Source organism: Bufo gargarizans, chromosome 7 (assembly GCF_014858855.1).
Source record: "Bufo gargarizans isolate SCDJY-AF-19 chromosome 7, ASM1485885v1, whole genome shotgun sequence".
Taxonomy (NCBI): domain Eukaryota; kingdom Metazoa; phylum Chordata; class Amphibia; order Anura; family Bufonidae; genus Bufo; species Bufo gargarizans.
The window spans coordinates 154017322-154039164 of record NC_058086.1 but is presented as its reverse complement, the minus strand read 5'-3'; the positions used below and the strand labels follow the sequence as shown (position 1 = coordinate 154039164).

The following is a 21843-nucleotide window of genomic DNA, read 5'->3' as shown; positions in this document are numbered from 1 at the left end:
GTAGCTCAATATACATCTAAATCAATTATAAAAAAATCCTAAATGTATCCATAGCCTTTAAAGTTGCATAGATAAAATTGTATATTTAGTTGGTGATTGTAGGCTCAGTTAAAAGCAGCTGCAATATGAGCCAATAGCCGTTAGTCATTCAATATGGCCACACTAGTGATGTCAATATTTGACTGTTTGGTATAAAGGGAACATATACAGTGCTTTGAAAAAGTATTCATACCCAGGGGCGTAACTACCATAGCGGCAGACCATGCGACTGCTATGGGGCCCAGGGCAAGAGGGGGCCCAGTCTTAGTTGGGATCATCTCCTCTTCTTCTCAAAACTTGGTCAGGCCTCTAAAGGAACAACTTTTAGAAAATGAGGCAGTGGAAAAATGACCCATGGGTCATTGAAAAGGGTTTAGGCAGAAACCCTTCTGTCCCGTGTGGGGGGCCTGATTTGATCTTTGCTATGGGGCCCTTACTTCTCTATGTATGCCACTGTTCATACCCCTTAAACTTTTCCACATTTTTTCATGTTACACCCACAAACTTAAATGTATTTTTGTATTTTATTGAGATTTTATGTGATAGACCAACGCAAAGTAGCAAGTATGTGTGAAGTGAAAAGAAAATGATACATGGTTTTCAAACTCTTTAATAAATAAAAATCTGGAAAGTGTGGCGTGCATTTGTATTCAAGTCAATACTTTGTAGGACCACCTTTCGCTGCAATTACAACTGCAAGTCCTTTGCGGTATGTCTCTACCAGCTTTGCACATCTAGAGGCTGAACTTTTTGCCCATTCTTCTTTGGAAAATAGCCCAAGCTCAGTAAGATTGGACAAAGAGCATCTGTGAATAGCAATTTTCAAGTCTTGCCACAGATTCTCGAAGGGATTTAGGTCTGGGCCATTCTAACACATGAATATGTTTTGATCTAAACCATTCCATTGTAGCTCTGGCTGTTTAGGGTCGTTGTCCTGCTGGAAGGTGAACCTCTGATCCAGTCTCAAGTCATTTGCACCCTCCCCCAGTTTTTCTCTAGGATTGCCCATCTTTCCATCAACTCTGACCAGCTTCCCTGTCCTTTCTGAAGAAAAGCATTGCCACAGCATGTGCAACAAGCCGCCCCCAGGGCCCTATCGCATTGCAGGTTTAGCGGGAAATGCTGAGTGGTATGGTGCGGCCTATATGTGTCTTTAAGTGTCATGGTGCTCCTACCTGGATACAGCAGGACCCCAGGCTTAGGCTCTGTAGCATTAAAAAGAGGAATACATGAGGGATGAAGGGAAAATAACTTGAGTCCCAACCTTGATGAGAAATTCAACGGCAGCTTTACTTCAATAAACCTTCATCCAAACTGATTTTTTAGGCTTTGTCTTGGTTTCAGCAGGCTTTGGCATAAACTGGCAGGCAAACTCAATAACTTTGCTTTCTCTCTTTCTCTGCTATACTTACAGGCTTGCTCAAATACTTTGCTTTCTTTCTCTGTTCTGCACTAAACTCTGCTTAGGTCTGGTTTCTGTACTTTAGGTCTGTTCTGGTGTCCTTGGATGTGGTGCCCTCAACTGTTATTCCCCTCAGTAAAAAAAAACATATCTTCAGCTGAAGAATTATCTCTCTTGCTGATTTCTCTAATGGTGGCCGAAGAACTATTCCTCTGGCCCCTATGACTTCCAGACATCTGCTTCCATAGCCAGCAGAACTTAGGGTGCTCTGGCTGGCATGAGCACGTAAGAACGTGACCGTGCGCCTACTCACTCTCCCCCTATCCAAACTCGACTAGAAATCAAACTAGAACTAACTGGAAGCTGCTGCCCACTTCTGCCCAGAGGGGGGAGAATGGAATGGTGAGTTCCAATCTATCTAATTATAACTCTGCCATTTACACTGCCATCTGCTGGTGAACCAGGCATATTATATGTAATAACAGTTAAATAGAAAGATTATATCATTGCACTATGTAGAGGACCTGGACAGAAACACACTGATGACATTTGTGTTAGACCATTAAAGATAGTAGCAGGGTGCAGGAGTGGTAACACCACTCTGGGGTGTTACACATGATGCTGCCACCACTATGTTTCACGGTGGGGATGGTGTGTTAAGGGTGATGTGCTATATCCCCTGCATGGCTTGTGGCAAACTGCAAACGGGACTTCTTATGGCTTGCTTTAAAAAATGGCTTTCTTCTTGTCACTCTTCCATGAAGGCTAATATTGTGGAGTATACAACTAATAGTTGTCTTGTGGACATATTCTTCAACCTGAGCTGTGGATCTTTGCAGCTCCCCCAGAGTGACCATGGACCTCTTGGCTATTTTTCTAATTAAGGCTCTCCTTGCTTGGGCTGTCAGTTTAAGTGGACGGCCATGTCTTGGAAGGTTTGCAGTTGTGCCATACTCCTTCCATTTTCAGATGATGGATAGAACAGTGCTCCTTGAGATGTTCAGAGCTTGGAATATTTTTTTATAACCTAACCCTGCTTTACACTTCTCCACAACCTTATAGCTGACCTGTCTGATGTGTTCCTTGGTTTTCAAGATGCTGTTTGATCACTAATGTTCTCTAACAAATGTCTGAGGCCTTCAAAGAACAGCTGTAGTTATACTGAGAATAAATTACACACAGATGTGCTCTATTTACTAATTAGGTGATATCTGAAGGCAATTGGTCACACTGGATTTTATTTAGGGGTATCAGAGTACAGGGGGCTGAATGTAAACCCATGCCACACTTTTCAGATTTTGAAAACCACGTATCATTTTCTTTTCACTTCACACATACTTGTTACTTTGTGTTGGTATATCACATAAAATCCCAATAAAATACATTTAAGCTTGTGGGTGTAATGTAAAAAGATGTGAAAAAGTTCAAGGGTTGTGAACACTTTTTTAAGGCACTGTATGGCCTATATATGGTTAATGCTGTTGTTCTCACTGTTATAACACTGGACTTCCAGTAGGATGACTGATACCAATATATCTAAATTTCACCATCACTTCCTACACATAGGGGTAATCATTGGCCTGGCCCATTATACTATTGGTATATTGGTCTCTTTTTCAATATGTCCTATATTAATAAAATTCTTACCATTGTCAATATAGCCATGTATATAAAGAGCACGACTCCTTGGTAAAGTTAATCGACTTTGGTTGTCTTCACTGATAACTCTCACTTTCAAGCTGTATTTTCCATTTTCAGTAAAAGAAGTGAAGTATCTTGAGTAGATTCCATCATTTATTGCTATGTCGACACCTTATAAAAGTGACGAAAATATCAAAGAATTATAAAGATAAACTGTTCAAAAAATAAACGTCTTAAAGGAGTTGTCCAAGCCCTGAAACAAAAAGTGGGTATAGCCGGTGTGGTGTATAAGTAGAAAAAAGTACTCATCTACTCTGGTTGTCCTGGTTTCTGTAATGCATCTCTGTCACCACCCTTCAAATCCCGGCCTGGCTTTAAGTGTGATATGCCATCTTCCCGCATGTCACCACTGCTGGCTAATCCATGGCCTCAGCAATCACATGCTATGTTTGCATATACAATGATAGAGGAAGTTGGCCCGAAGTGTTGGGCATTATACATTTATTATAATAATAATTAATTATACTTTTACATTTCCAGGAAGAATAAAAAGGGAACAGTAGACCAAAGCATTTATATTTCATGGGGAACGACTAAAGTTGCCTGTATATATTAGATGAATTTTGTCTGTACCCTGCATTTTTGGCAGGACTGGGTGACTATAAAATGTGTATAGATGTGTCCCAATTCTCTGTCAATGGCAGATATTGGGGAAAAGGAGAATTGGCCAAGGAAGATAAGCTGCGTTAGAGAATTCATTATGATTTTATTTGTTTTTGTGTTGTATAAGGGTCTTAAAAAAAAGGTGTTCACACTCATTTCCTTTGGAATGTGTGTATGTAATTATACTCATGCTTCAGGCTCCTTGCCAGCTACCATAAAGGTTAAGGACTTATGTAAAATAAGGTCTTATGCATGTTTGACCATCACCCCTCTTACACATGACCTCCGAACCGTACCTATGTAACTATATAAACTGTGTCTACAGTAAAAGCTAGAATAAATCTGGACCATACTTCCTGTTGTGTACTGTGTTTGATTCTCCAAGCCGCTAGTACATGATTGCCTAATTTGGAACTGGAAGTACATAGAAGGGGCTATTTAGCTAACAGGGCCAAAGATGTCTAAGAGCAGTTTATTCTCCTTTTCTCATTGACTATACTCGCTTAATCTGAATGTGCAAGGAGGAGTAGCTGTCAGTTATTCCCTGATGAAGCATTAGTAAAACGCGAGTCGGGTTGCAGGCGTGACGGCTCTTTAGTATGGTTACTATGCATATTATTTGATTCCGTCTGGGCTTTTATATGATGTAAATGTGAGTTGAGTCCTGGCACTTTGCACCTTATGTTGGCCTCAACATTATACTATATGATGTTATGTATATCTTGATGTATTTTGCAGCTATTTGCCTGTACTTAGCCATGAGCCTATACCCCCTGCTAGGGCATTGTTATCTTTGCATGTGTCTGTATCACCAACCATTTCAATGTTGTAATTTTTAGTAATTATGTATTAATAAAGATATATTTTATTACTCTTTACCCAGATGTGCTTTAATTGACGTGACAATATATCTCCTGGTAGCATACATAAGACAGGAAAATAATACTATACACTAGGTTCTCTTAGAAATTCGATCAGTTCCGAATTAATTCATCATGAATCGCAATAAATAAAAAAGTTGAGTGACACTGAATAAAATTTTCCATAACAGAAGGTAGTAGCAAGAAATTGTGAATTTGGGTGGAGCGATTTGTCTGGTAATGCCGTTGTAGGTTCCAACCATAGAAGATTGCATTTTTTTGCTAAACAAACATATTAGCTATGATGAATTGTGGTTGAGTGGGATGGAGAAATTTGTCTGGTTTATTCCGATAACCAACGGCAAATCTCCCGTATGGCAAAAATCCAGCTGCCATGTTTGATCCATCAAGCAAGTTTGGCCCATCTCAATTTAACACTAATACAAGAAGGTATTTGACCCCAGCCGTTTCATTTCCAATTTGCTGGATGGCTAAGTGGTGTTCAGCACTAACCGTTCTGTGATGCTCTTACATGTCTGGGGCTGCACACCCACTGTACTGAAGGGATCTCTGTGTGACTACCCTTTGCTGACAGGTGCAGGTTACCTGCTCATATGGATCGAAGGATTGTAATACTGGAGCAGACTAATTTATTTGGTAAAAGACAGATTTTTTACCTAAAATAATTACTTTTTAGATAAAAGAAGAATTTTTCCGACAAAAAACAATGATCAACTTGTGGGCAATTCTGCTGTGCGAAGAATCAATTTATTTGCACTGCCTACAGGGTGTTAAATATAAACGCTCTGTAATACTAAATAACAGTAACTGTTTGGCTAACAGAAATGGTTAAATACCAATGTGGACACACCACAAACAAGAGAATGAGACAAGAGTATCACCCCAATTTGAGAATCAAGGCCTAATGGAATTGCTTATCTATTAAACAAGGTGGACACCCCAATAACAGTAGTATTACAGTATACATCTTATTCACCTCTATTTGAGAATCAAGGCCTGATGGAATTGCTTATCTATTAAACAAGGTGGACACCCCAATAACAGTAATATTACACAGCTTATTCACCTCAATTTGAGAATCAAGGCCTAATAGAATTGCTTAGCTATGTGGGCACCCCAATAACAGTTAAATTAGACAGCTAATTGAGCCCAATTTCAGAATCAAGGCTTAATAGAATTGCTTATATATTAAATATGGTGGGAAACCCAATAACAGTTAAATTAGACAGGTCATTCACCGCAATTGGAGAATCAAGGCCTAATGGAATTGCGTATCTATTAAACAAGGAGAACACATTTCAATTAAATAGCCTACACAATGATTGATGCAAAGTGGACTGTCTCCTGTGGATCCCTTCTGCTTCAGATTACTGAGCCTGCACTGTCCCTGAAATCTCCCTATGCTCACCCTACAGTGTGTAAAAGCTCTCCCTACCATCTCCCTACACTGTCTGTGCATTGTCCCTGCAGTCTCCCTATCCAATAGTCCACAATTAAAGGCTTCTTGAACACTGTCTCTAGCACTTCTCACATCTCTCCCTATGAACAGCTCACAGTAAAATAGCTGACACTGCATGGGATGAGGCTTTCATAGGGCTGTGAGATCACAGGGGCTGGCTAGCTGCTGATAGGCTGTCTGCATGGATTATGAGTGATCTCGTGTTCCCAGACTTCTTGCTTTCACTTTTTAAGTGTAGCTGCCATTTTAGGAAAAAAACGAATTATTTTCCAACAAGCGCAAAGAAATTCGAATTTGTTGCGAACTGAATTTTTCCTAAACTTCAGATCAAATTCTAAACTTCGGATCTTGGAAAATACATGTGACCAGCCAGCAGACACAGACAAATATGTCTGCGATGAGATGGATGGGGCCAAACAAAATAGCATTGCGGGTCATATTTGTCTCCCAGACCCCAGGTTGTATAGTACCCCTGCTATATCTTGTATACATAGATAAGGCTTTGTAAACTGCTCCCCTGCCACCAACTAGTCTGTTGAGGCTGCAATGCATCACATCATAAAGACTGTCCTAGTCAATCGGCACTTTTCTGACAATTAAAGAGGCACTCCCTGAAAATAAAATGTGCCCCCATCAGCTTCCACCACTGTTGGCAGTTAGATCATATCACCCCAATTAGATTCACTAGATCCCATAGCATCTGCAGAATGGAGAATAAGTCAGTTCTTGCATTCATTTCTAGGAGGCTAACATTGAGGCTTTCCTAGGAATGAGGTCTATAGGTGCCCTTTTATGATTCCATACATCTCAGTTTGTACAGAGCTGTAATAAGGCCATTAATAATTCATTTAAATGTCATTTTGTACCTGCTCCATTATCCAAAAGCTCTGTAGTCACCAACGTTCCACTCTCTGATTCGATCATAGCAGTGACTTTTGCTCCAGTCACAGGCACCAGACCTTGGCTTAGAGATGCATAGATAACCATGGGTTTTGGGTAATCATTTGTATTACTGTTCATATGGCAACTGGCGATAATTGGTGGCACATTGTTGTCTGCTGCTTTGGACTTTGCGGTAATGCCAACAACTTGGTTTGATGTAAGAGGGTTACAAAGTCCGTAATCCCAGCGTCCTCTCTGCAAGCAAACAGCCATTACATCATGTTAAAGCAGGTTCCTTTCTATTCTAAAGGTATTAGGTATGATTCAAGAAAGTTTATGAGAACATTGTCTAAGGAGACCTGAAAAGCTTCATATCTATATAATTGTTCTTCTAACCCAATAACGACTAATCCATTCTCATGCGAAGAACTGCAGGAAATTTGCTAATCTTCTGTTAGCATTTACGATATATGTTTTTTTATTTTTATTGTGGAATGCATAAAAAAGTAATTCCACCATAGTTAATTTATTATGAACAGGAGGTGACCTTACAGTTGGGAGGCGATGATGTGTTGTAGAGTAAAACCTTCAAGTAAACACTTGGCTGAGGCACCTTTTTTGAGATTTCTTTAGATTTTTTGTAAAAAATAAATAAAAATATATTATTATAGAAGAAGTATCCATTGCTATGAGTAGATTTGGTAATCACTTGTTTGTACCAGGTTTAGAAATAGGGAGCTTCCATCAATGGTGGAAAAACAAAAGGCTTGAAGTCATTTTTGGTCAATGGGGAAATTAAAAAACAAAAAACAAAACAATTATATAGATATTTGGGAAAGACCACATGAGAAATAGTTAGGTTACTGCCAAGTAGTGTTGCGCGCGAATATAGCCACTTAGAGAATTCGCGAAGATTTAGAATATAGTGCTATATATTCGTATTCGCGAATATTCTAGATTGCTTTTTGCTTGTGGGCCAATGAGAAGGCTGCAATGTCTTTGTCTGAGCTTAGCAACATCCCTAGCAACCAATAGGAAAGTTGCCTACCCCTTACTATATAAGAACCTCCCCAGCAGCCATTTTCTGTAGTTTTATTAAGTTCTGAGAGGTAGCAGTGTCATTGCTGTGCTCTGTGCTTTGCTGTGTCATTACATTAGATAGATAGTTAGATAGCTTATATATAATACAGATAGTTAGTGGGAGATAGTCAGTGTAGGTTAGATCCTGATATAGTGTAGCTGAGGCTCCACTGCAGGGTGTTAGGTAGTGTGATAGGTTCTGCTGTCCATACATACATGCTACATACATAGTGCTGGGATGTCACAAGTTCACCACATTACTTAGTGCACCAATCAGTAATATGTAGTCAGACCTGCTAAAATGTGAACTTGCACATATTGCGCCAAAATAAGCGCATCATTAATTGCCGATTTGCGCAATCGCAAAATATATTGGAGCACTCTATCTGCATATATAGCTATTGTAATGTTCTGCCGTGCCAACCATTTTCTCCAGTCTCAGGAAACTTCTAGCAGCTTGAAAAATTTAGCAAAAGTGACCCACGTCTGTATTGCGCACGCATTACGCGAATATTACATTGCCGATTTTTGCAATCAAGAAAATGATCGCAAATTCTCGAAATTCGCCCAAATATTCTCAAAATATCGCAAATTCGAATATTGCCCCTTCCGCTCATCACTACTGCCAAGTTTCTTTTTTTCTTAAGAAATGTATGTGGGGGGGATATTAAAGAATCATAAAAAAAAATAAAAATCTAAATCCAGTAGGGTTGGGCTCATTTCTCTTGTTTTTATTCGGAGGACAACACAACTGGGCAAAACTGCCTCTATAGAGAAACACAAACAAAAACCTAACTTTTATTCCAAGGAAATAAAATACTCAGTAAAGACCATAAAAATAGGCTAAAGGAACAAGCTGGTTAGCCTAATATGTAGAGGACAATGGATGCACCAAAGTACTATTTTGGAGAATCTTAGGGGGTTATTTATCAATCTGAAATACTCCTAAACTAGGCATATTTCAGGAGCAGATTGCAGCAGAACGATTAGTTGTGCCACAATCTGTGACTTCTCCCCATTCACGCCAGGTCTAAAAAAGTGGGTGTGGTGTGGGCAGGGAAGGTAATGAGCTGGCAGGTCCATCCCATTTATCATTTTCTACGCCTGTTTTAGGCGTAGAAAAAGGTCTAAATTTAAAACAGCTAGGAAGCTGTCTTACATGTAGATCTGACAGAGGATGCGCCAAAGTTATGTAGAGGCCGGAGCCTCTTCATAGCTCTGGAGGATCCACCACCAGCGGAGGGGTTTATTAAGACCGGCATCTAAAATGCTGGTCTTAATAACTGTGTTCCTTAGTATATAATACTTCAGCCCATTTGTCTGGACCTTCTATTAGTTTATGGACTCCACAACCCAGTTGAAACACTTAGGGACAATAGGATTTTTTATTAGAGCTTTTCCACTTTATAATAATAGCAAAGACAGGTGCACACTGCGGACTTACCAAACCCTCAAACTGATGATAAAATTGAGAGATTAGCCAACATATCCTACTAGGAGGACATGTCTGAGCCCGAGCACCACGCCAAGGTTTCTCAAGTAGCTTGGGTCCTAACAGTAAGCCTGCAGAGTGCACCTGTCTTTGCTATTATTATATTGTTATATTGATTATCACATCCACATAATTGCTATCTTGTGTAGGATGTCTATTGTGGTACTTTTGGTCCGCTGCGGGCATCCTCCACTGTATGCATTTTTGCTGGGGATCGCCATTAGCAACGAGTCACAAGTGCAGGATCTGCTCCTCTGTTTATATATGCACAACTGCATTAGGGTTAGAGCACTTCCTGCCTGTTTAATACCACGCCATTCTTTTCAGTTTGTTAGCTTTTCCACTTTACAACACAAGCAGCGTTGGCACAGGTTGATTTATAGGGACTGCTCTAGGGAATTCTAGATTGGGGGCTTTTTTTCAGAGGAGTCCCTCTTTTCAGGGCAGGTACTCCGCTTACATGGAAGAAAAATAGGGCAAGTAGGAAAAATTATGAAAAGAAACACAGCCTGGCCCTGACCACTCTGGTGAAGAATCTGTCCCCAACCGAATATGGGTCTACAAAATACAGTAAGACCTATTTTATGTGCAGTGGTTTCTCCATTTCACTTCTGGACCTATTGAAAAAAGTGGCAAGAATATTTCCTGATTCTGATTCAAAACCAAATAACTTTAGAGGCTGTGGGAAAATGGATTCTTTATTCCAAGTAGTAACACCCAGTTGCAGATTCAGTAACAAGCTTCTAGAATCAATAACTGTGGGACGGAACAATATAGAGATATAAGAAAAGATGCTCCAGAATTGTTAACGTATACAAGTACTAAAACTACAAGTACTAAAACAAAAATATCAGGAAAGTTGACAGGTCCTCTTTAACCCCTTAACAACTTGCGCCTTGTGTGCATGTTGTTAACTCTGGAGCTGAGTGGATGCCATAGCCGCTGGGTGCCTGCAATTTTACACAGCAGACACCTGGAGGCATTGTCCATAATCGGCAATAGTGCCAATCACACACATTTAACTCCTCAGATGCCATAGTCAATTAACCTCAAACCTGAGCCCACAGGAGATAGAAACAGTGTGCTGTGGACTCTACTGCATGTTAAAAGCAGCAGCACAGTGAAGGAGTCGCACAGAGTGTGGACTCTACTGCATGTCAGAGGCAGCAGCACAGTGAAGGAGTTGCACAGAGTGTGGACTCTACTGCATGTCAGAGGCAGCAGCACAGTGAAGGAGTCGCACAGAGTGTGGACTCTACTGCATGTCAGAGGCAGCAGCACAGTGAAGGAGTCGCACAGACTGTGGACTCTACTGCATGTCAGAGGCAGCAGCACAGTGAAGGAGTTGCACAGAGTGTGGACTCTACTGCATGTCAGAGGCAGCAGCACAGTGAAGGAGTCGCACAGAGTGTGGACTCTACTGCATGTCAGAGGCAGCAGCACAGTGAAGGAGTCGCACAGACTGTGGACTCTACTGCATGTCAGAGGCAGCAGCACAGTACAGAGTGTGGACTCTACTGCATGTCAGAGGCAGCAGCACAGTGAAGGAGTTGCACAGACTGTGGACTCTACTGCATGTCAGAGGCAGCAGCACAGTGAAGGAGTCGCACAGAGTGTGGACTCTACTGCATGTCAGAGGCAGCAGCACAGTGAAGGAGTCGCACAGAGTGTGGACTCTACTGCATGTCAGAGGCAGCAGCACAGTGAAGGAGTCGCACAGACTGTGGACTCTACTGCATGTCAGAGGCAGCAGCACAGTGAAGGAGTTGCACAGAGTGTGGACTCTACTGCATGTCAGAGGCAGCAGCACAGTGAAGGAGTCGCACAGAGTGTGGACTCTACTGCATGTCAGAGGCAGCAGCACAGCGAAGAAGTTGCACAGACTGTACAGCAGCTAGATGAGAGGGCAGCTAGATGGAGCTGAGTGGATGCCATAGCCGCTGGGTGCCTGAAGTTTTACAAAGCAGACACCTGGAGGCATTGTCCATAATCGGCAATAGTGCCAATCACACACATTTAACTCCTCAGATGCCATAGTCAATTAACCTCAAACCTGAGCCCACAGGAGATAGAAACAATGTGCTGTGGACTCTACTGCATGTCAGAGGCAGCAGCACAGTGAAGGAGTTGCACAGACTGTACAGCAGCTAGATGAGAGGGCATTTTTAATGAAGACTATATAGAAAGTTGCTTAATTTTGCATTTAGGAAGAAACAATAAAAATCTGTGCAAAGCGACCCCCCCCCCCCGCAGAACAGTTTGTATTTTTCAGAGGCACAATTTTGGAAAACCTATGACTCCCACTACAAAAATTCTACCATAGTTTGTGTTCTAAAACTTTATTCGCCATGTGGTGTAACGGTAACAGTTAAAGCTCTACACAGAAAAGTGTCATGTCTTGGGAGACTATTTATATTTGTTAAATGAAAACTAATATATTTTACTAGTTCTAGTAGGGGGGCTTATTACTGTATAATTTATAAAGGTTTATCATGTTTTGTAATACATAGTAATAGTATTCCAAATCATTGGGACGCCTTCACACAGTGTATTCATTTTTAGTGTATTTAACTCGGTTGTCCAGTGAAGTCAAATATTAATTGTTGAACTATACATTTTTGCAAAGTACCCTAATTAAAAATATAAAATTTTTATGTAATGCAAAGAGTTTATTTGTCTTCCGGCCAGTGCCCTTAATATAATCATCCTCTCCGGACTCCTGATTGGTAGGGGTGCAGGGTATCGAACCCCCGTCTATCAGCTTTTGAAGAGGAGGTAGCTCTCCATGCAAGCACTGTTTCCTCTTTATTACACTGCACGTCATCTCCTTTTCAGCAGTGGCATAGTGCAATTACAAGTACTCAATACATTTAAGTTAATTTAGCGAGTATTTGTAATTATACTCACTTCTGAGATGACAGGCAGTGTAATAAAGAGGAAGTAGCACTTGCATGGAGTGCCGCCTCCTCTTCAAACAGCTGATCGGCAGGGGTGCCAGATGTCGGACCCCTGCTGATAAAAATATAAATAAACAATGAAAAAATAAAGATTATAGACAACACCATGTCCCAAGATGCCCATACTATTAAAATATATATGCATTTATTCTGCTTAATGAAGGATGTTATTAAAAAAAATATAAAAATGGATGATTCACGTTTTTTTCATTGCTTCACCTGAATAAAAAGTGATGAAAAAGTCATACACACTCCAAAATGGTATCAGTAAAAACTACAGATTGCCCTGCAAAAAATCAGCAGCTCTGTAGACCTAAATATAAAAAAGGGTCAGAAAATGGCATGCGAAGAAAAAAACTGACCTGGAAAATGAAGATAGCAGATTAGTTTTATCACATAGAGAATGCTACCACCCCATTTGGATGTTTTTTCCAGGTTAAAACTACAATATTTAATGTTGCTATTAAGGCCTCTTTCACACTACCGTATGGCTATTTCAGTGTTTTGCGGATCCGTTGTTCCGTTTTTTTTGGTCTCAATTCTGTTTTTCCGTTCCGTTTTTCCATATGGCATATACAGTATACAGTAATTACATAGAAAAAATTGGGCTGGGCATAACATTTTCAATAGATGGTTCCGCATAAACGGAACGGATACGGAAGACATACGGATGCATTTCCGTATGTGTTCCATTTTTTGTGTGGACCCATTGACTTGAATGGAGCCACGGAATGTGATTTGCGGGCAATAATAGGACATGTTCTATCTTTCAACGGAAAGGAAAAATGGAATACATACGGAGTACATTCAGGTTTTTTTTGCGGAACCATTGAAATGAATGGTTCCGTATACGGAACGCAAAAAACGGCCCGCAAAACTGAAAAAAAAAAAAAAAAAACGGTAGTGTGAAAGAGGCCTAAGAAGTACAACTTGTCCCTCAAAAAGCAAGCCTCATATTGCTGTGTGAACGGAAGGTAAAGAGTAAAAAGGGGGGGGGGGGAATCGCTGAGTTATTAAGAGGTTAAGGTACGTAGAATCAGGGTGTGGATTAAATTGTGGTGCATATTTGTTAGCAGCCTTGCAGCGCCATATCTATGGAGCAGCAGGATGAATACCCCACATTTAGTATGGGTCAGGCCTTCCTATAAGGCCTCTTTCACACGACAGTATGTCCATTTCAGTGTTTTGCGGTCCGTTTTTCACGGATCCGTTGTTCCGTTTTTTGCTTCCGTTGTGGTTCCGTTTCCGTTCCGTTGTTCCGTTCCGTTTTTCCGTATGGCAAATACAGTATACAGTAATTTCATATTAAAAATTGGGCTGGGCATAACATTTTCAATAGATGGTTCCGCAAAAAACGGAACGGATACGGAAGACATACGGATGCATTTCCGTATGCATTCCGTTTTTTTGCGGACCCATAGACTTTAATGGAGCCACGGAACGTGATTTGCGGCCAAATATAGGACATGTTCTATCTTTAAACGGAACGGAAAAACGGAAATACGGAAACGGAATGCACACGGAGTACATTCCGTTTTTTTTGCGGAACCATTGAAATGAATGGTTCCGTATACGGACCGTATACGGACCGCAAAAAACGGCCCGCAAAACGGAAAAAAAAAACGGTCGTGTGAAAGAGGCCTAAAGCTGCAAATGATTCAATTATGTTTGAAATGCAGGGAAACAATAGACCTTTCTCCTTCAGTTAATTTTGAGACTGGACCCCGCTTGGCCTGTATTAGCTCCATCTTCAGGAGTTTCACTGAGGAAGCCTTGTGTCTATAAATGAGCACAATCTTCCTCTATGACCACGGTTAGTTCATGAGAACAGCCGAATATCTGGGGAATTTTGGTGCATAGCAGAAGACAGTGCACCTTGTTTTCAGTACCAGGCTAAGTGGTTTTGGAGGTGTGGATCATGAAGGATCATGATGTCTACATTCCATACAGCAATGTGTATCTGCATGTTTAGGGCTATTTATATTGACTTTGCAAATTTTTTTGCAACATAGGTCAAATCAGTTACAGCATTCCCCATGGCGCTCACTTGCTTCAGCTTGCTTGATACCAGACCCTATTTTATATGAGCCTTAAAGCATATGTTTGGCTTTGAACAGCATTTTATAGTACATTTATAGACGTCCTCTACAATACGGGAACAGATGATTAACTTTGCAAAAAGTATTACATCATGTACCATGTACTTGTTAGAGTCTGTATTGTTGCCCAAAGCTGCATCCACTATTCAGCAGGCGTGGGCTTCAAAACTTTAACCCCACGTCTGGCAATTTGCATTTAGGTATGTATAGCTCAGGCTCTGTACGATAAATCTGATAGAGATGAGCGAAGTTTTTTAAAAATTTGAACTTCGTGAAGAAATCTGATTTTTGACGAATTGCTTTGTCACTAATCGCTTTTCATTGCATGGAGTGGGCGCAATTATGGGGAACAGTGGTCGCGCTGCCCCTCGTCATTTCACCCCTCAGATGCCGCATTCAACACTGATCGCGGCATCTGAGACCCTTATTTATTTCTTTAGGGATTAATCCGGTGTTAGAAAAGCAAAATTATACTCACCTCATCCACTTGATTGTGGAGAGGGCGTATCCCATCTTGATTGAAGAAAACCTGCCAAAGGACCTGCGGCGAGCGTGAACACGTCACCACGTGATCATGCTGGCCGTGCGCTGTGATGTCTTCGGGGTGGTCCTTTTTTATTCTCCATTTTCAGCCACCATATTATGAAAAATTGATTAGGTACCATGAAGTGCGAGGAAGTACGGCTTCATGGGGAATTACATTTTTTGTGAGATTCGGATCAAAGTCCACTTCGGATACTTCGATTCACTCAACACTAAAATCTGTCTATACACATGAGACATCTATCTCTCCCGATCCTCCCATACAGATCGAGCATATGTAGCAGGGATCAGCGGCACTCCAGCTGCTGGGAAACTACAACTCCCAGCATGTCCACCTACTTGGCTGTTCTTGTAACTGCCATAGAAGTGAAAAGTAGGATTCTGGGAGTTGTATTTCAGAACAGCTGGAGTGCCGGAGGTTGCTGATCCCTGATATATAGTGAGTGGGAGAGTCTGGCAGCAGCTTTCCCTCCCACTAATGGGGATGGGGGTAATTGAAGCCAACACGCCCAATTCTAACCTCCCCACACAACCATTGTGGAAGAGTCCGCCACACACATTAGATGGCCACCCAATCCTCTGAAATCTGTGGTTTCGGACAACACACATATAATGTACACAGCCAGCTTAAAGGAAATGTGTCCCCAAAAATTGTATCTGCCATTTAAAACCAAAAAGTGACACATCTCCTTTTCTTCTAATTTGTTTTTATTTTCTGATTACAGATTTTTTTATTCTATTTTCTGAACATGATTATGGGGGCGGCCATATTGTCTCGGCTGTTCTTAACAGCATTTAGAAAGCTTTAAGAAAATTGCTTTATGGCACAATGGACAGGAGGTGACCTCATTGACTTCTATGGGAGAGTTTTCTAGGCACGCTCTGTGACCTGTGCAGAGGCCAAGAGGGAGGAGATAAGCTGTGATATCACCTACTGTGAACGGTGGATCCTGTTTTATCTATACACAGAGGTGATATCAGTACAGGTAGGATTAGAATGACAGATAAGCAGGTAACTGCAGTAAAGTGATCTGTACAGAGAAGTGGTGCCTATTATTTGGCTTAGTGGCAAAGTGTAAAAACGTCCGAATTTTATGTTTTTGGTCTAAATATAGATATTGACATGGAAAATTAAAAATATCAAGAATTCTGCACTTTGATTGACGTAAGGACAAGTCAGGGCCAGGTGTGATCACATGTATACTGCCTGGCCCTGTCAAAGTAGAAAGAGCACAGCAGTTACAGAGAGAGCAGACAGGGCCGACGCTTCCATAGAGGCAAGGGGGGGGGGGGCAATTCCCCCCAGGCCCCCGACTCCTTAGGGGCCCCCAGCGCCGGCCCGCAACTACTATCTATAATTCTATTCTGTGTGGGACGGACAGGAGTGTGTGGCGGTGCTGCACTGTCTGCAGACAGTGCTAATGAAAACCCTGCAGGAGTCCCGGGCGGTCCGGTCTGGAGACGGAGTAGTGTAATTAAACTGGACTGGAGGGGCCCCCTGCGCTGCGCTGCCTGTCTCTTTAAGAGATTCGAGACTGGAATGGCATGCACGGCACAGGCAGGCACGTCTCGCGTCTGGCTGACGTTTTTACAGGCTCCGCCCCCCAGAGCAGAGAACTTGGTCTTGAAGAAGGAGCAAGCGCCATTGGCAGCCAGCCAGCCACAGCCCAGTCTGACTCTGCCAGCGCCAGGGAAGGCCCGCCGCCCACAGAAGGCAGCCAGCCAAGTTCCACTGACTTCCAAATAGTGTACAGTCTACAGAACACAGTCACAGACCAGTTACTGTCTGGTAGGTTGGTTATATTGTTGTTAATTAAACTGGATTGGATCCATGATCCATCCATTCCCAGTTTCCCATTCACTTACTTAGTCCCAGGCACCATCTCACCTGTCTGGGCCGTCCCAGTGTACTACTAGCCCGCCCTGCGGCCCTGGTTCTGTTTGTGTTTGGAGTCAGTTGGACTAGAGAAATGTGCATTGGGGGGGGCAGTTACTGGTACTACCAGTAAGGCAGTAACTGCCCCCCCAATGCATATTTCTCCAGTCCAACTGTCCAAACAGAACCAGTGCAGGCTAGTACACTGGCACTGGGACGGGTGAGATGGTGCCTGTGATGGATCCAATCCAGTTTAATCAACCAACCTACCAGTAACTGGTTGGTTGATTAAACTGGATCGGGATCCATCCCAGTCTGGTAGGTTGGTTGATTAAACTGGATCGGATCCACCCCAGACACCATCTCACCTGTGCCAGTGTACTAGCCCGCCCTGGTTCTGTTTGGACAGTTGGACTGGAGAAATGTGCATTGGGGGGGGGGGGGGGGGGAGGAGAGATGTGCTGCTGCCAAGTGACGTTAAAGTCAGCAAGTGTCATGTGGGGGGGGGGGGGCCTTATTGTTTTCCGCCCCAGGGCCCCATTTCACCTAGAACCGGCCCTGAGAGCAGAGCCTCTAGGTGTAATGGCAACGCCCCCGTTGCTCCTAGAGGCTCATTTGCATATATTAAAACATGACTTTTCTCAACAATGCGGGCACATATGAACATGGGACCAACACAGATGCCTTCAGCTGCCAAGCGCACATGTAACAGGTCAGCCAGTGTCATAGGTACAAATCTGCCGACAGATGCCATTTTATACAAAAAGAAAAAACAAAACAAGACTTACAACTAAACATAGAACATAAAGTGCCGTCTATGTACTAAAGATAATTCAACAGTTTCCAGATAGGGAAAATAGGCAGGTGTTGAATTGGTTAAATATTCTAAAGGAGAGTAACAGCAGACCCTATAATTGATTGATTGAAGTGAGATCCATCTAGACAAGCCCTAGCACGTCATTGAGTCTTAATTATAGCAGGAAATACCTTATCTGAACCTGTGTATAGATATGAGTAAGCCAAACTGAGGACATCTTGTCCTTTCCCATACCTTTATCTTTTAAAAAGGGAAATAGTTTTGTGGTTACAACATTTATGGCCCGGTCTATAGAAAATGTATAGATTAAATGACCTTTAGGAAGAATTGTGGATTTTAATAGAGAAATACAGATCCTTTTTATGAGAAGGGCCCCCAAATGCACATTAATTACATGTTTTCAGATAGCTGGAATCCCGAGATAATATGGCAAGTGTTTCTTTCCTTTACAGTATCACAACAGGGAATTGAAACATTACTTGATGCCTATTGCAATGAATGCGCTGTCCATGAAATACATAGACATGATGGGTCCTCCAGAGATGGAGACTCTCTTTGTGGGTTCTCTCTGCACCTCTTAATTGATGGGATCTGAAATGAGGGATCTCCTTCAAAATGCATAACGGTGCACTTTGAAATGGGTTTTCTAAGGCCACTTCCACACGCTTCCGTTAAAATGTTTCCATTTTGTCCCCATGCATTGTCAATGGGGACAAAACGTAACTGAACAGAACGGAAGGCTCCAAAATGCATTCCGTTCTGTTCTCATACCAGAGAGCAAACCACAGCATGCTGCGGTTTGCTTTCCGTCCTGGGATGCGGAGCAAGATGGAGCCGTCATGACCCACAATGGGGACGGATCCGTTTTCTCTGACATAATAGAAAACGGACTCATCCTCCATTGACTTTCAATGGTGTTCATGACGGATGCGTCTTGGCTATGTTAAAGATAATACAACCGGATCCGTTCATAATGGATGCAGATGGTTGTATTATGAGTAACGGAAGCTGGATCCAGCAAAAACGCTAGTGTGAAAGTTGCCTAAGACTGACAACCCCTTTAACTGTAAATCCGGTATCTTTCTTGTGGCTATGTCATATACAGTATTCTAGGACTTTTCAGTCTTTTTCTACTGACCAGCCAAATCGAAGTAAACACCAACACCAGCGTTCTCCAGATCTGGCATTGGCAGATATTACCGCAATGCCCTCTGGTCCCATTGACTATAAGGAGGTCCAGCGGGGATCCAGCCGCTACCCTGTAAATGTGCCTGGATTCGACCAGACAAAAACCACTGCAAGCAATGGTTTTTGTCTGCCTGATTCCCAGTATTCTATGCTGGAAAAGCCTGCTGGAGAGGACAGCCGCACATGTGAAAGAAGCTAAAATTGTTAAAAAAGGAGTACATTATGTTGTAAACCAGAGAATAGTGCAACCTTAGCAAGGCTTTTGCAGCCTATGAACATGTCAGCCATAAATGCCTCCCTAGATGCACCTTCTCACAGCTTTGACATTCACTGATTTATCCATCATCCATTACCTTTGCTGTTCCCGACAGCTGAAGTGTAGACAGTTTTGAAGTGGCAGTGCTGCTGAATTGTGCTTGAGTATAAATGATTCCCTCTGGATCTTGTAAATGAATATCTGGTATAGCTGTCTGCCAGGTGACCATAAATGAGGTGTCGTTCCCCACTGTTCTGTCAATGAAGATGGTACCATTCAAACATGCTCTCGGTTTCAGGTCTAGATCCGTGCTCTCCAGCTAGTACAATAAGGAGAAAATATTGGAAAAGTAAAAATAATATCAGTGGATTTGGAGAGAGAGATCTGAGAAAATACCCAGAATACAGTTATTTAATATAACTTGATTCACATGTCTAATGGTCTAAACTTTAATCAATTTATAATAAATAACTGTATTGACCAAAAACATTGGGTAACCACTGTTCTAAGGCTTTAGAGGCACATACAATAAATGACAGCAAAACCAGACAGAAACCTCTTTAAGGGGTTAAAGTGGTTGTCCTAGATATTCTTTTTGTAATTGCATGTAGTTAAAATGTAGTATAGCCACTGAGTTATTCAATAAAATATATCTGAATAGCGCCATCTGCTGTTTTTATTTTATTTATTTATTTCTCTGTTTAGGTGGCCTACATGCTCAGTTTCACCCTTCAACTGCCACCAGCCATATCTTCTGTTAGAAGCTTTAGCAATTACAGGGTAAGAGCTACAGCAGAGCCACAGCAGTAAGGGCAGGCACTCTGATAGGAAGGCAGCTTCAGCATGAAGGATTGTCTATTTTAGTAACTACTTGCATTCCACATGTATTACCAATTCTGGAGCATCTATTCTTATGACTGTGTTGTGCCATTCCTGTATTATTCCTGCTAAAAATTTACAAATAAATTGCCAGCAGAGTTTTACCAGTAACCAGTGGGTCTCACTGTCCTATCAGTGCTGCTAGTGTCAGACTGTTCTGGTAGCACCCATCGATACCTTTACTGCAAGCTTCTGGTAATTCATTCATAAACTTCTAGTAGAAATAACAGAGGAATGGCACAATATAGAGCAGTCTGCCATCTTTCAAAAATGTGATCTGCCAGTTTGCATTTATGCAAATGTTTGGCATGATCAAGTAGGCCATTCAGCTGCAATTTACAAGCTTATGTTGTTTTACCTTTTTATAATCCATCCCTGATATTTCTGTTAAGACTTCATTCACATTTGCTATACAGCCTTCTGGCCTTCTAAGTATTGGCCAGAGAAAAACAGTTGAGTGCCGCATTTTTTTTTTCTGTCCGAATCCCGGCATATTTGCTAGGTAGCGTCCGAATCTCCACCAGACCCCACTATAGTTAATGGGGCCAGCGGACATTCCGGTAACATCCTGCAATGACGGATCTCTGGCGGAACAGCCTGCTGGAATGCTGTACCGTAAATGTGAAACTAGCCTTATTCTGGCATGTTGATTGAATTATCTAGCATGTCGTCTGTCTCATCCACCAATTGATCAGCTGCATTCTGACCATGGCGTTTATTATGAAACAAATAGCAAAGTACAGTTGATCGTGCTGCGGGATAAAACTAGCCAGTACTGCATCTGGCTGATAGACACAAATACGTAATAAAACAGAATGCTATCCTCACTATCTACCAAAACTATCACTGCAAAACCACTCAAAACCGGGTGCTGCCACCTATATGTAGATTCTGCACTGGAGTAAATGTATATGTCAAGTATAACCTACCCGAGCCACTTGGGAACTTGTCACTAGATGGCTCCATTGGTGGTATGTTCCTAATCTGCGCCCAGAGAGCTGAAATCCTGGTAAGCAGTTCCCATAGGAAACATTTTTAAATAGCATATAGAACATTTGCACCCATTTCTAGAATTAGCATACAGATTTAAGTCTAGTAATTGGGGTGAATCCCCACTACCATGAAATCTCAAAGTCTATCCTATGGCTGGATTAATGACAGTAGATTAACATAAGCCGACAACACCAATTTTGGTGGCACCAGCCATGTAATGTGTCTGGGAGCCTCCTGTCTACCCCCATAGCAAACAGCAAGGGAAAGAAGTATTGGGCACCTTGGATTACCCAATCCTTTTGTTTTCAGGGAAGAGAAGTGGCCACAAGAGAAGTCTGGCCGGTGGTTCTCAGCTCTCCCCATTGTGTATGGGAGTAAACTGCTTCAAGATCGGTTTCTTGTTGCCTCCCTACAAGGGGTGGATTATCCTAGAACCCACCATTATCATGCTTTCAGATACATCACGGACTACAGTAATCCCTCTGTCTCTATACTGCATCAGAGTAAAGGATGGGACTGGAGGACTGAAGTCTGGTCTTGGAGGACTGGAACTTATATCTGTTGAGTCCTTGATAACATCCCATGTACTGCGGAAATTGCACATTCTGTTTTGTAGATTTGGAGCCTCGGTGTTGTGGGTATTGGAGTCACAGAAATCAGTGACCTGAAAAATGAATTGATAATTAGGAAACATAT

General features: G+C 41.9%; 1 protein-coding gene across 1 annotated transcript in view; it reads right to left on the bottom strand.

Annotated features, from left to right (window-relative positions):
• The window catches only part of LOC122944210 (calcium-activated chloride channel regulator 1-like), a 63159-nt gene that overhangs the window by 14537 nt on the left and 26779 nt on the right, over window positions 1–21843 (bottom strand). Inside the window, exons 6-9 of the mRNA XM_044302433.1 lie at window positions 21587–21811; window positions 19373–19594; window positions 6952–7222; window positions 3089–3253 (exon numbers count right to left, since the gene is read on the bottom strand). Of these exons, the coding sequence (XP_044158368.1) occupies window positions 3089–3253; window positions 6952–7222; window positions 19373–19594; window positions 21587–21811 (883 nt within the window). The remainder of the gene's footprint in view (window positions 1–3088; window positions 3254–6951; window positions 7223–19372; window positions 19595–21586; window positions 21812–21843) is intronic.